This window comes from Rana temporaria, chromosome 10, assembly GCF_905171775.1.
Source record: "Rana temporaria chromosome 10, aRanTem1.1, whole genome shotgun sequence".
In the NCBI taxonomy this organism is placed as follows: Eukaryota; Metazoa; Chordata; class Amphibia; order Anura; family Ranidae; genus Rana; species Rana temporaria.
The window spans coordinates 852,150-869,657 of NC_053498.1; the positions used below are offsets into that span (position 1 = coordinate 852,150).

A 17,508-nucleotide genomic window follows, 5' to 3' on the forward strand; every position below is an offset into this window, starting at 1 on the left:
TCACCAACATCTCATCCACAACCAGGGAGAGGAACCTCACCTCCTCATCTACACCAACATCTCATCCACAACCGGGGAGAGAAACCTCACATCCTCCTCTACACCAACACCCCATCCACAGCCAGGGAGAGGAACCCAACCTCCTCCTCTACACCAACATTCCATACAAAGCGAGGGAGAGGAACCCCGCCTCCTCCAAAACTGCCCACAGCCAGGGAGAGAAACCCCACTTCCTTATCTAGGCCAAAACTTCCCACCTTCAAAGCCAGATAGTGATAGACCTTACCTCTTTATCTAGACCAAAACTGTGCCCACTGCCAGGGAGTGGCACCTCCTACTACTCTAGGCCAGCACTGTGCCCACAGCCAGGTAGAAGGACCCCACCTTCACGTCCAAGTTGTCACTCTGCCCACAGCCAGGGATAGAAACCCCACCTCTTCATCTGGGCCAACACTACACCCCCAGACAAGTAGAGGAACTGTGCCTCCTCCTAACAAGCAGTGAAACCCTCACCTTCTTATCTAGGCCAACACTTTGTCTACAGCCAGGAAGAGAAAACCCTCCTACTACTCTAGGCCAGCACTGTGCCCACAGCCAGGGAGAGGAACCCCACGTACTACTCTAGGCCAGCACTGTGCCCACAGCCAGGGAGAGGAACCCCACGTACTACTCTAGGCCAGCACTGTGCCCACAGCCAGGGAGAGGAAGCCCTCCTACTACTCTAGGCCAGCACTGTGCCTGCAGCCAGGGAGAGGAACCCCACCTTCACATCTAAGTTGACACCCTGCCCACAGCCAGGGATAGAAACCCTGCTTCCTCATCTGTGCCAACACTTCACCCACAGAAGAATCCTACCCTCCTCATCTAGGATGACAAGCCACCCCCAGACAAGTAGAGGAACTGTGCCTCCTCCTGACACTCCGCTCGCAGCCAAGCATGGAAAAGCCGCCTTCTCCTCATCTAGGCAGCCGCTCCGTCTCCTTCCCAGGATGGGTGCTGAATTCTGCAGTATTTTGATTAAAAATCAGCAAACGCAGTTCTAACGTGTTCACGGCTTGTTTTGCTTTGTTTTAGCAGCACCAAATTCTTGGCCAATAAATAGGGTTTTATTGTTTTCTCATGTGTAAAAAAAAAAAAAAATGGAGAATAAAAAAGTTAAACACGAACCAATATAAAATGCGAGAGATTCAAAGTGCCAGGCTGGGGACTTTGCACGCCACCAAAATAATTTGGGCAAATCAATGTACAGTTAGAGCAGCCAATCAGAATCTCACTAACATTAAAATTCAGCCAATCCAGGATCATTCCAAGTGGCAGCCAATCAGAAGCTCTTTTTTTTTTTGTTTTGTTTAGTTTTTTTATACTCCAAGGTAAAGTCCAGTTAAACACGTGTATGACACAACAGTTTGGCCAAGTAAGGTTTGTAATCCCAAGGGCAACCGAGAAGAGGTAAAATCCACGTGTACTCATAGAGAAGTGAAATGTAGAAGGTCCTCAAGAAGCTGCCACAAGAGGTGGTCACTGACAACACCAACGGTTGTCAGGGAACCCAAGTGCATGACAGGTGCTCCAGAGAAAGGTGAATAAAGAGGGAGCAAGTCCAGGCCCCAGAGCCATCCCAACAAGGTAGCTGCTTCCACAGAAAGAGGATTAAGCGCACTGCAGCCCAGGCCGCCATCGGCATTTGGTCACCGGCTCCTGGGCTGGGATTCCTCCTCATGGTTTATATGAGGGAAATTCTAACAGGAATGCCAGGAGAGTCGGTCCTCTGAGGAGAATGATGATTGACCAGGTGCTCGACCACTGTGTGCTTGGACATATGCTTCATCAAATAGGTCTCCTGCAAGGAGAGAAAAGGGATGGAGTGATCGACATGGGGCAAGACCTGCCACCTAAGCAATGTATGGTTAGTGGGACCCCCCTCAGCATGCGGTGTGAGGATACAGGCAGGGAAGGTATGAAAAGCTGAGCTAGGTACTTACAGAGGTGTATGCTCTCCCGCACATACTGCAGCAGTACGCCTTGGCGTGTTTCACCGCGTGGGCCGAGAGGTGGATCTGAAGCGAGGCGGAGTCCGTGTACGCCCGGTAACAGTTAGGACACTTGTACGGCTTGTCTTTATTGTGCTGTCGCTGGTGAGACTGCCGAGCAGAAGAAAGGACGTTTTAGACCAATATGAATTCTTCTACATATTTTTGGTGAAAAAAAAATCCCAATAAGCGTTTATTGATTGGTGTGTGTGAAAGTTACAGCGCCTACAAACTACGGGATATATCATGGGGGCTCAACTTGTGGCCCTCCGGCTACCGCGATACTACAAGTCCCATAAGGCACTGCAAGGCTGACAGCTACAAGCATGACTCCCAAAGGCAGAGGCAAGATGGGACTTGTAGTTCCGCAACAGCTGGAGGGCCCGAGCACCCATGGTGTATGTATTAACCGCAGGTAATGCGGTTAACAAGCGTTTCGCAATACAAGCACTGTATTTAAAAAAATAATTAACTCTGTTTGCGAGTGTTATCTCACAAAATGAGCAGGATTCAGGGCAAAGCAGTGTGCAGTACTGCGTTTGGGCTGAGGTTGAGGGGCAGCCGATCGGCGCCATTCAGAAATACACGGAAAGGCCCAAGGACAGCTCGGCTGACCTTTGGCAAACCTCAGGAACTGAGTCTTTCCGAGGTTTGCCAAGGTGTCCTCTGGCCGTTTCTGAGGCTCTCCGGCGCCCCCCCCCCCCCACACCTCTGGTCGCATGCGGTATTGCATGCCATTGAAGTCAATGCAGAACACATTTTTTATAGCATGCTAGCTCATTATGTAATACTCACCTCAGATCGAAGCCACCACAGCCATCCTCGTTCACCGATTTGGCCGCCGACATCTCTCCCTGGGGTTACTTCCAGGTATCGCGGGGCTCCAGCGCTGTGATTGGTCGTGGAGGTTTAGGAGATATTTCCAGCACCTACAGGTAAGCCTTAATCTAGGATTACCTGATTAAGTTTACAACTGCTTATATTGTGACTGTGATAGTGCGGCAGACAATCTGACACTAACTGACTAAGTGCCACTGACATCTCTAGGGACACTAATACAGTGATAATACTATACACTGTCACTGTACTAATGACACTGCCTGGGAAGGGGTTACCATCTGGTAATCAAGGGGTTAAATATGTGCCTAACAATGTGTAATATGTGCAGATTTTTACTAAATATTCTCTCTGCTTCTTATCACTGCTTTGTTGGGATGAGAAACAGAGAGATTGCTCTCTCTGTACAGAGCTTGATTGTCACAGAGCTGTGATTGGGCACAGCCGATCAGCAGGTCCTGGCCCCAAATCATTGGCTGGGACCTACTGACTGACTCCCGCTTTGTACAATCACAGCAAACAAACCCGTAAACAACGTACAGGTATGTCACAATGCAAGAGAGCCACCCCTCTGCAGTACATTGCGGAGGGCGGTCCACAGAAGATAACAATATGGCCGACTCCTTCCCTTATACACAATTAGTCAGCTACAGAACAGAGGGGCACATTCTGTTATTTTAGCCCCCCGTTACAGTCACATACAAGGTAGGTATTGTTATCAATGGAGAAATCAGGATAAGGGGGCCACTGACCTGCAGATTGGAGAGCTGGGTGAACGCCTTCTCACAGGCAGGCTGCGGGCACTTGTAAGGCCGGTCACCAGTATGAATCCTAAAAAAAAAAAAACATAAATCCAACTGTAAGCCATAAATCTTTGCATACACTTCCCCCCCATCCTCCGAGCTCACATACAAGGTCCCCGACTCCTGGAGGATCAGAGAATCGGGATTCTGGTTTCCATCTCCTGGAGTTCATTGAGGAACACAAGAAATCAGCTACAGTCAGGTTATACTGCCACCTAGAGGAGGACTGGCCACCCGCAGACAGAAAAATGAGCCCCTCCTTTACCCAGCATGCCTCAGTTTTGTTGTAAAACCTAAACATGGGACTCGTGTCCTGCAATACTCTGCAAGAAATGGATTTTACATTGAAGAATTGGTTACCCCAACGTCCCCCCCCCCCCCCCCCCCGACATGTGTCTGCTGTCCTATGTACTCCATGTATGACGGCGGGGGATGGGGTTCTCCATGTATGACGGCGGGGGATGGGGTTCTTGGGGTCATATGCAGCATTACTCCTCCTCCAAACACGGCGAGTTGAGTTGATCGATTTTGGTCTCATCCGACCACAACACTTTCCCCCAGTTCTCCTCTGAATCATTCAGATCAGACATGTATAGAGAATGTACTAATGAAGTACACGGGTTCTGAGGCTTATTAAGGTGGAGATTAAACTCACTTGGTGCCTCATCTGCATTAAATCCTCAGAACCCGTGTAATTCATATGTGATCGGGTTTAAAGGAATGAGGTGGCAACTCTAATGCCGCGTACACATGATAATTTCTCGGCATGAAAAAAACGTTGTTTTAAAAAAAATGTCATTTAAAATGATGGTGTGTGGGCTTCACATCATTTTTCGGGTTCCAAAAAACGACAAAAAAAAAATTCCGAGCATGCTGCATTTTTTAACGACGTTTTAAACGATGTCGTTTTTCGGGTTGTAAAAAAGGATGGTGTGGGCTAAAACTACGTTAAAAACCCGCGCATGCTCAGAAGCGAGTTATGAGACGGGAGCGCTCGTTCTGGTAAAACTAGCGTTCATAATGGAGATCGCACATTCATCACGCTGTAACAGACAGAAAAGCGCGAACCGTCTTTTACTAACAAGGAATCAGCTAAAGCAGCCCCAAGGGTGGCGCCATCCGCATGGAACCTCCCCTTTATAGTGCCGGCGTACATGTACGTCACCGCGCTTTGCTAGAGCATTTAAAAAAAACGATGGTGTGTGGGCAACGTCGTTTTAATGATGAAGTTGGAAAAACGTTTTTTTCTACATGCCAAAAAGTATTTGATCCCCGATCAATTGGCAAGATTTCTGGCTCCCACCTGTCTTCTATACAGGTAACAAGCTGAGATTAGGAGAACTCTCTCTTATAGGGAGTGCTTCTAATCTCAGCTTGTTACTTCTATAAAAGACACCTGTCCACAGAATCAATCAGATTCCAATCTCTCCACCATGGCCAAAGATCTGTCGGAGGATGTCGGGGAGAAGATTATAGATCTACACAAGGCTGGAATGGGCTACAAGACCCTCGCCAAGCAGCTTGGTGGGAGGAGACAACAGTTGGTGGGAGGAGACAACAGCTGGTGAGAGGAGACAACAGCTGGGGGGATTATTCACAAATGGAAGAAATACAAAATAACTGTCACTCTCCTCGGTCTAATGCCGCGTACAAACCATCATTTTTTGGCATGGAAAAAACTACTTTATTTCACTCATTAAAATGCAAATCCATTTATAAAACATTTATGAAATGTGTTTTTCTGGATATTTTTGTTGTTATTCTCTCACTGTTATAACAAACTGACCAGTCTCCTGATCCTCTGTATAGTTCCCAGTCTCCTGATCCTCTGTATAGTCCCCAGTCTCCTGATCCTCTGTATAGTTCCCAGTCTCCTGATCCTCTGTATAGCCCCCAGTCTCCTGATCCTCTGTATAGTCCCCAGTCTCCTGATCCTCTGTATAGTCCCCAGTCTCCTGATCCTCTGTATAGTTCCCAGTCTCCTGATCCTCTGTATAGTTCCCAGTCTCCTGATCCTCTGTATAGCCCCCAGTCTCCTGATCCTCTGTATAGTTCCCAGTCTCCTGATCCTCTGTATAGTCCCCAGTCTCCTGATCCTCTGTATAGTCCCCAGTCTCCTGATCCTCTGTATAGTTCCCAGTCTCCTGATCCTCTGTATAGTTCCCAGTCTCCTGATCCTCTGTATAGTTCCCAGTCTCCTGATCCTCTGTAAAGTCCCCAGTCTCCTGATCCTCTGTATAGTTCCCAGTCTCCTGATCCTCTGTATAGCCCCCAGTCTCCTGATCCTCTGTATAGTTCCCAGTCTCCTGATCCTCTGTATAGTTCCCAGTCTCCTGATCCTCTGTATAGTCCCCAGTCTCCTGATCCTCTGTATAGTCCCCAGTCTCCTGATCCTCTGTATAGTTCCCAGTCTCCTGATCCTCTGTATAGTTCCCAGTCTCCTGATCCTCTGTATAGTCCCCAGTCTCCTGATCCTCTGTATAGTTCCCAGTCTCCTGATCCTCTGTATAGTCCCCAGTCTCCTGATCCTCTGTATAGTCCCCAGTCTCCTGATCCTCTGTATAGTCCCCAGTCTCCTGATCCTCTGTATAGTCCCCAGTCTCCCGATCCTCTGTATAGTCCCCAGTCTCCTGATCCTCTGTATAGTCCCCAGTCTCCTGATCCTCTGTATAGTCCCCAGTCTCCTGATCCTCTGTATAGTTCCCAGTCTCCTGATCCTCTGTATAGTCCCCAGTCTCCTGAACCTCTGTATAGTCCCCAGTCTCCTGATCCTCTGTATAGTCCCCAGTCTCCTGATCCTCTGTATAGTTCCCAGTCTCCTGATCCTCTGTATAGTCCCCAGTCTCCTGATCTTCTGCCTGTATAGTTCCCAGTCTCCTGATCCTCTGTATAGTCCCCAGTCTCCTGATCCTCTGTATAGTTCCCAGTCTCCTGATCCTCTGTATAGTCCCCAGTCTCCTGATCCTCTGTATAGCCCCCCAGTCTCCTGATCCTCTGTATAGTTCCCAGTCTCCTGATCCTCTGTATAGTTCCCAGTCTCCTGATCCTCTGTATAGTCCCCAGTCTCCTGATCCTCTGTATAGTCCCCAGTCTCCTGATCCTCTGTATAGTTCCCAGTCTCCTGATCCTCTGTATAGTTCCCAGTCTCCTGATCCTCTGTATAGTCCCCAGTCTCCTGATCCTCTGTATAGTTCCCAGTCTCCTGATCCTCTGTATAGTCCCCAGTCTCCTGATCCTCTGTATAGCCCCCAGTCTCCCGATCCTCTGCCTGTATAGTCCCCAGTCTCCTGATCCTCTGTATAGTCCCCAGTCTCCCGATCCTCTGTATAGTCCCCAGTCTCCTGATCCTCTGTATAGTCCCCAGTCTCCTGATCCTCTGTATAGTCCCCAGTCTCCCGATCCTCTGTATAGTCCCCAGTCTCCTGATCCTCTGTATAGTCCCCAGTCTCCTGATCCTCTGTATAGTCCCCAGTCTCCTGATCCTCTGTATAGTCCCCAGTCTCCTGATCCTCTGTATAGCCCCCAGTCTCCCGATCCTCTGCCTGTATAGCCCCCAGTCTCCTGATCCTCTGTATAGTCCCCAGTCTCCTGATCCTCTGTATAGTCCCCAGTCTCCTGATCCTCTGTATAGTTCCCAGTCTCCTGATCCTCTGTATAGTTCCCAGTCTCCTGATCCTCTGTATAGTCCCCAGTCTCCTGATCCTCTGTATAGTCCCCAGTCTCCTGATCCTCTGTATAGTCCCCAGTCTCCTGATCCTCTGTATAGTCCCCAGTCTCCTGATCCTCTGTATAGCCCCCAGTCTCCTGATCCTCTGTATAATCCCCAGTCTCCTGATCCTCTGTATAGTCCCCAGTCTCCTGATCCTCTGTATAGTTCCCAGTCTCCTGATCCTCTGTATAGTTCACAGTCTCCTGATCCTCTGTATAGTCCCCTGATCCTCTGTATAGTCCCCAGTCTCCTGATCCTCTGTATAGTCCCCAGTCTCCTGATCCTCTGTATAGTCCCCAGTCTCCTGATCCTCTGTATAGTCCCCAGTCTCCTGATCCTCTGTATAGTCCCCAGTCTCCTGATCCTCTGTATAGTCCCCAGTCTCCTGATCCTCTGTATAGTCCCCAGTCTCCTGATCCTCTGTATAGCCCCCAGTCTCCTGATCCTCTGTATAATCCCCAGTCTCCTGATCCTCTGTATAGTCCCCAGTCTCCTGATCCTCTGTATAGTTCCCAGTCTCCTGATCCTCTGTATAGTTCACAGTCTCCTGATCCTCTGTATAGTCCCCTGATCCTCTGTATAGTCCCCAGTCTCCTGATCCTCTGTATAGTCCCCAGTCTCCTGATCTTCTGCCTGTATAGTTCCCAGTCTCCTGATCCTCTGTATAGTCCCCAGTCTCCTGATCCTCTGTATAGCCCCCAGTCTCCTGATCCTCTGTATAGTCCCCAGTCTCCTGATCCTCTGTATAGTCCCCAGTCTCCTGATCCTCTGTATAGTCCCCAGTCTCCTGATCCTCTGTATAGTTCCCAGTCTCCTGATCCTCTGTATAGTCCCCAGTCTCCTGATCCTCTGTATAGCCCCCAGTCTCCTGATCCTCTGAATAGCCCCCAGTCTCCTGATCCTCTGTATAGTCCCCAGTCTCCTGATCCTCTGTATAGCCCCCAGTCTCCTGATCCTCTGTATAGTTCCCAGTCTCCTGATCCTCTGTATAGCCCCCAGTCTCCTGATCCTCTGTATAGTCCCCAGTCTTCTGATCCTCTGTATAGTCCCCAGTCTCCTGATCCTCTGTATAGTCCCGTCTCCTGATCCTCTGTATAGCCCCCAGTCTCCTGATCCTCTGTATAGTCCCCAGTCTCCTGATCCTCTGTATAGCCCCCAGTCTCCTGATCCTCTGTATAGCCCCCAGTCTTCTGATCCTCTGTATAGTCCCCAGTCTCCTGATCCTCTGTATAGCCCCCAGTCTCCTGATCCTCTGTATAGTCCCCAGTCTCCTGATCCTCTGTATAGCCCCCAGTCTCCTGATCCTCTGTATAGTCCCCAGTCTCCTGAACCTCTGTATAGTGCCCAGTCTCCTGATCCTCTGTATAGCCCCGTCTCCTGATCCTCTGTATAGCCCCCAGTCTCCTGATCCTCTGCCTGTATAGCCCCCAGTCTCCTGATCCTCTGTATAGTCCCCAGTCTCCTGATCCTCTGTATAGTCCCCAGTCTCCTGATCCTCTGTATAGTCCCCAGTCTCCTGATCCTCTGTATAGTCCCCAGTCTCCTGATCCTCTGTATAGCCCCCAGTCTCCTGATCCTCTGTATAGTTCCCAGTCTCCTGATCCTCTGTATAGTCCCCAGTCTCCTGATCCTCTGTATAGTCCCCAGTCTCCTGATCCTCTGTATAGTCCCCAGATCCTCTGTATAGTTCCCAGTCTCCTGATCCTCTGTATAGTCCCCAGTCTCCTGATCCTCTGTATAGTCCCCAGTCTCCTGATCCTCTGTATAGTTCCCAGTCTCCTGATCCTCTGTATAGCCCCCAGTCCCCTGATCCTCTGTATAGTCCCCAGTCTCCTGATCCTCTGTATAGTCCCCAGTCTCCTGATCCTCTGTATAGTCCCCAGTCTCCTGATCCTCTGTATAGTCCCCAGTCTCCTGATCCTCTGTATAGTCCCCAGTCTCCTGATCCTCTGTATAGTCCCCAGTCTCCTGATCCTCTGTATAGTTCCCAGTCTCCTGATCCTCTGTATAGTTCCCAGTCTCCTGATCCTCTGTATAGTCCCCAGTCTCCTGATCCTCTGTATAGTTCCCAGTCTCCTGATCCTCTGTATAGTCCCCAGTCTCCTGATCCTCTGTATAGTCCCCAGTCTCCTGATCCTCTGTATAGTCCCCAGTCTCCTGATCCTCTGTATAGTCCCCAGTCTCCCGATCCTCTGTATAGTCCCCAGTCTCCTGATCCTCTGTATAGTCCCCAGTCTCCTGATCCTCTGTATAGTCCCCAGTCTCCTGATCCTCTGTATAGTTCCCAGTCTCCTGATCCTCTGTATAGTCCCCAGTCTCCTGAACCTCTGTATAGTCCCCAGTCTCCTGATCCTCTGTATAGTCCCCAGTCTCCTGATCCTCTGTATAGTCCCCAGTCTCCTGATCCTCTGTATAGTCCCCAGTCTCCTGATCCTCTGTATAGTCCCCAGTCTCCCGATCCTCTGTATAGTCCCCAGTCTCCTGATCCTCTGTATAGTCCCCAGTCTCCTGATCCTCTGTATAGTCCCCAGATCCTCTGTATAGTCCCCAGTCTCCTGATCCTCTGTATAGTCCCCAGTCTCCTGATCCTCTGTATAGCCCCCAGTCTCCCGATCCTCTGCCTGTATAGCCCCCAGTCTCCTGATCCTCTGTATAGTCCCCAGTCTCCTGATCCTCTGTATAGTCCCCAGTCTCCTGATCCTCTGTATAGTTCCCAGTCTCCTGATCCTCTGTATAGTTCCCAGTCTCCTGATCCTCTGTATAGTCCCCAGTCTCCTGATCCTCTGTATAGTCCCCAGTCTCCTGATCCTCTGTATAGTCCCCAGTCTCCTGATCCTCTGTATAGTCCCCAGTCTCCTGATCCTCTGTATAGCCCCCAGTCTCCTGATCCTCTGTATAATCCCCAGTCTCCTGATCCTCTGTATAGTCCCCAGTCTCCTGATCCTCTGTATAGTTCCCAGTCTCCTGATCCTCTGTATAGTTCACAGTCTCCTGATCCTCTGTATAGTCCCCTGATCCTCTGTATAGTCCCCAGTCTCCTGATCCTCTGTATAGTCCCCAGTCTCCTGATCCTCTGTATAGTCCCCAGTCTCCTGATCCTCTGTATAGTCCCCAGTCTCCTGATCCTCTGTATAGTCCCCAGTCTCCTGATCCTCTGTATAGTCCCCAGTCTCCTGATCCTCTGTATAGCCCCCACTCTCCTGATCCTCTGTATAATCCCCAGTCTCCTGATCCTCTGTATAGTCCCCAGTCTCCTGATCCTCTGTATAGTTCCCAGTCTCCTGATCCTCTGTATAGTTCACAGTCTCCTGATCCTCTGTATAGTCCCCTGATCCTCTGTATAGTCCCCAGTCTCCTGATCCTCTGTATAGTCCCCAGTCTCCTGATCTTCTGCCTGTATAGTTCCCAGTCTCCTGATCCTCTGTATAGTCCCCAGTCTCCTGATCCTCTGTATAGCCCCCAGTCTCCTGATCCTCTGTATAGTCCCCAGTCTCCTGATCCTCTGTATAGTCCCCAGTCTCCTGATCCTCTGTATAGTCCCCAGTCTCCTGATCCTCTGTATAGTTCCCAGTCTCCTGATCCTCTGTATAGTCCCCAGTCTCCTGATCCTCTGTATAGCCCCCAGTCTCCTGATCCTCTGAATAGCCCCCAGTCTCCTGATCCTCTGTATAGTCCCCAGTCTCCTGATCCTCTGTATAGCCCCCAGTCTCCTGATCCTCTGTATAGTTCCCAGTCTCCTGATCCTCTGTATAGCCCCCAGTCTCCTGATCCTCTGTATAGTCCCCAGTCTTCTGATCCTCTGTATAGTCCCCAGTCTCCTGATCCTCTGTATAGTCCCGTCTCCTGATCCTCTGTATAGTCCCCAGTCTCCTGATCCTCTGTATAGTCCCGTCTCCTGATCCTCTGTATAGCCCCCAGTCTCCTGATCCTCTGTATAGTCCCCAGTCTCCTGATCCTCTGTATAGCCCCCAGTCTCCTGATCCTCTGTATAGCCCCCAGTCTTCTGATCCTCTGTATAGTCCCCAGTCTCCTGATCCTCTGTATAGCCCCCAGTCTCCTGATCCTCTGTATAGTCCCCAGTCTCCTGATCCTCTGTATAGCCCCCAGTCTCCTGATCCTCTGTATAGTCCCCAGTCTCCTGAACCTCTGTATAGTGCCCAGTCTCCTGATCCTCTGTATAGCCCCGTCTCCTGATCCTCTGTATAGCCCCCAGTCTCCTGATCCTCTGCCTGTATAGCCCCCAGTCTCCTGATCCTCTGTATAGTCCCCAGTCTCCTGATCCTCTGTATAGTCCCCAGTCTCCTGATCCTCTGTATAGTCCCCAGTCTCCTGATCCTCTGTATAGTCCCCAGTCTCCTGATCCTCTGTATAGCCCCCAGTCTCCTGATCCTCTGTATAGTTCCCAGTCTCCTGATCCTCTGTATAGTCCCCAGTCTCCTGATCCTCTGTATAGTCCCCAGTCTCCTGATCCTCTGTATAGTCCCCAGATCCTCTGTATAGTTCCCAGTCTCCTGATCCTCTGTATAGTCCCCAGTCTCCTGATCCTCTGTATAGTCCCCAGTCTCCTGATCCTCTGTATAGTCCCCAGTCTCCTGATCCTCTGTATAGTCCCCAGTCTCCTGATCCTCTGTATAGTCCCCAGTCTCCTGATCCTCTGTATAGTCCCCAGTCTCCTGATCCTCTGTATAGTCCCCAGTCTCCTGATCCTCTGTATAGTTCCCAGTCTCCTGATCCTCTGTATAGTTACCAGTCTCCTGATCCTCTGTATAGTCCCCAGTCTCCTGATCCTCTGTATAGTCCCCAGTCTCCTGATCCTCTGCCTGTATAGCCCCCAGTCTCCTGATCCTCTGTATAGTCCCCAGTCTCCTGATCCTCTGTATAGTCCCCAGTCTCCTGATCCTCTGTATAGTCCCCAGTCTCCTGATCCTCTGTATAGCCCCCAGTCTCCTGATCCTCTGTATAGCCCCCAGTCTCCTGATCCTCTGTATAGCCCCCAGTCTCCTGATCCTCTGTATAGTCCCCAGTCTCCTGATCCTCTGCCTGTATAGTTCCCAGTCTCCTGATCCTCTGTATAGTCCCGTCTCCTGATCTTCTGCCTGTATAGTTCCCAGTCTCCTGATCCTCTGCCTGTATAGTCCCCAGTCTCCTGATCCTCTGCCTGTATAGTTCCCAGTCTCCTGATCCTCTGCCTGTATAGCTCCCAGTCTCCTGATCCTCTGTATAGTTCCCAGTCTCCTGATCCTCTGCCTGTATAGTCCCCAGATCCTCTGCCTGTATAGTCCCCAGTCTCCTGATCCTCTGCCTGTATAGTCCCCAGTCTCCTGATCCTCTGCCTGTATAGATCCCAGTCTCCTGATCCTCTGCCTGTTTAGTCTCTTGCTCCTCTGCCTGTATAGTTCCCAGTCTCCTGATCCTCTGCCTGTACAGCCCCCAGTCTCCTGATCCTCTGCCTGTATAGTTCCCAGTCTTCTGATCCTCTGTACAGCCCCCAGTCTCCTGATCCTCTGCCTGTATAGTTCCCAGTCTTCTGATCCTCTGTATAGCCCCCAGTCTCCTGATCCTCTGTATAGTTCCCAGTCTCCTGATCCTCTGTATAGTTCCCAGTCTCCTGATCCTCTGTATAGTCCCCAGTCTCCTGATCCTCTGTATAGTTCCCAGTCTCCTGATCCTCTGTATAGTTCCCAGTCTCCTGATCCTCTGCCTGTATAGACCCCAGTCTCCTGATCCTCTGCCTGTATAGTTTCCAGTCTCCTGATCCTCTGTATAGTCCCCAGTCTCCTGATCCTCTGCCTGTATAGTTTCCAGTCTCCTGATCCTCTGCCTGTATAGTTTCCAGTCTCCTGATCCTCTGTATAGTCCCCAGTCTCCTGATCTTCTGCCTGTATAGTTTCCAGTCTCCTGATCCTCTGTATAGTCCCCAGTCTCCTGATCCTCTGCATAGCCCCCAGTCCCCTGATCCTCTGTATAGTCCCCAGTCTCCTGATCCTCTGTATAGCCCCCAGTCTCCTGATCCTCTGTATAGTCCCCAGTCTCCTGATCATGTGTATAGTCCCCAGTCTCCTGATCCTCTGCCTGTATAGCCCCCAGTCTCCTGATCCTCTGTATAGTTCCCAGTCTCCTGATCCTCTGTATAGTTCCCAGTCTCCTGATCCTCTGTATAGTTCCCAGTCTCCTGATCCTCTGTATAGTTCCCAGTCTCCTGATCCTCTGCCTGTATAGTTCCCAGTCTTCTGATCCTCTGTATAGCCCCCAGTCCCCTGATCCTCTGTATAGTTCCCAGTCTTCTGATCCTCTGTATAGTTCCCAGTCTCCTGATCCTCTGTATAGTCCCCAGTCTCCTGATCCTCTGTATAGCCCCCAGTCTCCTGATCCTCTGTATAGCCCCCAGTCTCCTGATCCTCTGTATAGCCCCCAGTCTCCTGATCCTCTGTATAGTCCCCTGATCTTCTGCCTGTATAGTTCCCAGTCTCCTGATCCTCTGTATAGTCCCCAGTCTCCTGATCTTCTGCCTGTATAGTTCCCAGTCTCCTGATCCTCTGTATAGTCCCCAGTCTTCTGATCCTCTGTATAGTTCCCAGTCTCCTGATCCTCTGTATAGTTCCCAGTCTCCTGATCCTCTGTATAGTCCCCAGTCTTCTGATCCTCTGTATAGTTCCCAGTCTCCTGATCCTCTGCCTGTATAGTCCCCAGTCTCCTGATCCTCTGCCTGTATAGTCCCCAGTCTCCTGATCCTCTGCCTGTATAGTCCCCAGTCTCCTGATCCTCTGCCTGTATAGTCCCCAGTCTCCTGATCCTCTGCCTGTATAGTCCCCAGTCTCTTGATCCTCTGCCTGTATAGTCCCCAGTCTCCTGATCCTCTGCCTGTATAGTTCCCAGTCTCCTGATCCTCTGCCTGTATAGTTCCCAGTCTCCTGATCCTCTGCCTGTATAGTTCCCAGTCTCCTGATCCTCTGCCTGTATAGTTCCCAGTCTCCTGATCCTCTGCCTGTATAGTCCCCAGTCTCCTGATCCTCTGCCTGTATAGATCCCAGTCTCCTGATCCTCTGCCTGTATAGTCTCTTGCTCCTCTGCCTGTATAGTTCCCAGTCTCCTGATCCTCTGCCTGTATAGTTTCCAGTCTCCTGATCCTCTGTATAGTCCCCAGTCTCCTGATATTCTGCCTGTATAGTTTCCAGTCTCCTGATCCTCTGTATAGTTCCCAGTCTCCTGGTCCTCTGTATAGTCCCCAGTCTTCTGATCCTCTGTATAGTCCCCAGTCTCCTGATCCTCTGTATAGCCCCCAGTCTCCTGATCCTCTGTATAGTCCCCAGTCTCCTGATCCTCTGTATAGTCCCCAGTCTCCTGATCATCTGTATAGTCCCCAGTCTCCTGATCATGTGTATAGTCCCCAGTCTCCTGATCCTCTGCCTGTATAGCCCCCAGTCTCCTGATCCTCTGTATAGTTCCCAGTCTCCTGATCCTCTGTATAGTTCCCAGTCTCCTGATCCTCTGTATAGTTCCCAGTCTCCTGATCCTCTGTATAGTTCCCAGTCTCCTGATCCTCTGCCTGTATAGTTCCCAGTCTCCTGATCCTCTGTATAGTTCCCAGTCTCCTGATCCTCTGCCTGTATAGCCCCCAGTCTCCTGATCCTCTGCCTGTATAGTTCCCAGTCTCCTGATCCTCTGCCTGTATAGTTTCCAGTCTCCTGATCCTCTGCCTGTATAGTTCCCAGTCTCCTGATCCTCTGTATAGTTCCCAGTCTCCTGATCCTCTGTATAGTCCCCAGTCTCCTGGTCCTCTGTATAGTTCCCAGTCTCCTGATCCTCTGTATAGTTCCCAGTCTTCTGATCCTCTGTATAGTTCCCAGTCTCCTGATCCTCTGTATAGTTCCCAGTCTCCTGATCCTCTGCCTGTATAGCCCCCAGTCTCCTGATCTTCTGCCTGTATAGTTTCCAGTCTCCTGATCCTCTGTATAGTTCCCAGTCTCCTGATCCTCTGTATAGTCCCCAGTCTTCTGATCCTCTGTATAGTCCCCAGTCTTCTGATCCTCTGTATAGCCCCCAGTCTCCTGATCCTCTGTATAGCCCCCAGTCTCCTGATCCTCTGTATAGCCCCCAGTCTCCTGATCCTCTGTATAGTCCCCAGTCTTCTGATCCTCTGTATAGCCCCCAGTCTCCTGATCCTCTGTATAGTCCCCAGTCTCCTGATCATGTGTATAGTCCCCAGTCTCCTGATCCTCTGCCTGTATAGCCCCCAGTCTCCTGATCCTCTGTATAGTTCCCAGTCTCCTGATCCTCTGTATAGCCCCCAGTCTCCTGATCCTCTGTATAGTCCCCAGTCTCCCGATCCTCTGTATAGTTCCCAGTCTCCTGATCCTCTGTATAGTCCCCAGTCTCCTGATCCTCTGTATAGTCCCCAGTCTCCTGATCCTCTGCCTGTATAGTTCCCAGTCTCCTGATCCTCTGTATAGTTCCCAGTCTCTTGCTCCTCTGTATAGTTCCCAGTCTTCTGATCCTCTGTATAGTTCCCAGTCTCCTGATCCTCTGCCTGTATAGTCCCCAGTCTCCTGATCCTCTGCCTGTATAGTCCCCAGTCTCCTGATCCTCTGCCTGTATAGTTCCCAGTCTCCTGATCCTCTGTATAGCCCCCAGTCTCCTGATCCTCTGCCTGTATAGTTCCCAGTCTCCTGATCCTCTGCCTGTTTAGTCTCTTGCTCCTCTGCCTGTATAGTTCCCAGTCTCCTGATCCTCTGCCTGTATAGTTTCCAGTCTCCTGATCCTCTGTATAGTTCCCAGTCTCCTGATCTTCTGCCTGTATAGTCCCCAGTCTCCTGATCCTCTGCCTGTATAGTTCCCAGTCTCCTGATCCTCTGTATAGCCCCCAGTCTCCTGATCCTCTGCCTGTTTAGTCTCTTGCTCCTCTGCCTGTATAGTTCCCAGTCTCCTGATCCTCTGCCTGTATAGTTTCCAGTCTCCTGATCCTCTGTATAGTCCCCAGTCTCCTGATCTTCTGCCTGTATAGTTTCCAGTCTCCTGATCCTCTGTATAGTTCCCAGTCTCCTGATCTTCTGCCTGTATAGTTCCCAGTCTCCTGATCCTCTGCCTGTATAGTTCCCAGTCTCCTGATCCTCTGCAAGCGGGACAGACTGAGCGTAATTACCCAATAGGACACCATCTGCCTGGAGTTTGCATGTTCTCCCTGCGCCTGCGTGGGTTTCCTCCGGGTTAAAATGTCATAACGTGGCTCAAGTACTTTCAGCATGTGTTTAAAGCCGTTGTTTTGCACAACCGAATATGGCCTCATGTCTGCGCCTATGAAACACATAGCGTTTTTGATGGCGTATTTTTATTTATTTTTTAAAAGCCTGTGGCGTGCATAACACAACCCAAAAACTTCACCCGGTGCAGAAAAAAATGTGCACACACATAAAGAGTGACACAAAAAACTGTGACGGGTGCATCATCAATTGGCCCTTCGAAAAGGGCCCAGCTCTGATCCCCTGGGGCGTTAGGCTCCTGGCAGGGACTTGAGTAATCTGTGGTCCATGCAGCCGAAGCCACATGGACCCAACATCCTTGGAGGGTCTGCCGAAACAGAATCCTCCTCGGTGAGGATCCCCGAAGGCCATGTCCACCCACTTCCAAGACTTTCAGAGCAGGCCCGAGGACCAGCACCCTACTCGGGGGTAAAATAAAAAAGAAAGTGGGGGAGAAGGAAGGTGGGAGAGGTGAGTGGAAAGTGACCAATGTGCAATACGTTGGCCGGCCCTCCGGCCAGGAAACAAAAATTCCCCTGGTCCTAGGCAAAAGGCTCGGCCCTAGAGGCAGGTGTCAAAAAGGTGTATTGTGGAGATCAGTGACCTAAGGTGCCACACGATGAGTGCCCCTTTCAAACACTTGTGCAATGTATGGCACCCCTGGACTGCCACTCCAGGGGCACTATCTCCACAGGCTTTTCAACGGTCCCTGACCCCCGGTCCAGACCAGCAGCACCCTTCCCAGCCAGGAAGGTAGAAGAAGAGGTCGGGGAGAGCCCACCTAAGCAGGCACTACCCACAACCCCCATCCCACTCGGGAAATACTAACCGCTCCTCCCGGCGAGAAGAGGAGCAAGGGTTCTCTCCCGAACAACTGACTGGGGCAGGCACCA

General features: G+C 50.5%; 1 protein-coding gene across 1 annotated transcript in view; it reads right to left on the reverse strand.

Moving 5' to 3' along the window:
- Positions 1-17,508, reverse strand: part of ZNF362 (zinc finger protein 362) — a gene marked incomplete at its 5' end in the record, with an annotated part of 29,429 nt that overhangs the window by 1,187 nt on the left and 10,734 nt on the right. The window contains 3 exon segments of the mRNA XM_040327006.1: positions 136-1,840; positions 1,983-2,141; positions 3,620-3,698. Coding sequence (XP_040182940.1) covers positions 1,724-1,840; positions 1,983-2,141; positions 3,620-3,698 — 355 coding nt within the window. The 3' untranslated portion in view covers positions 136-1,723.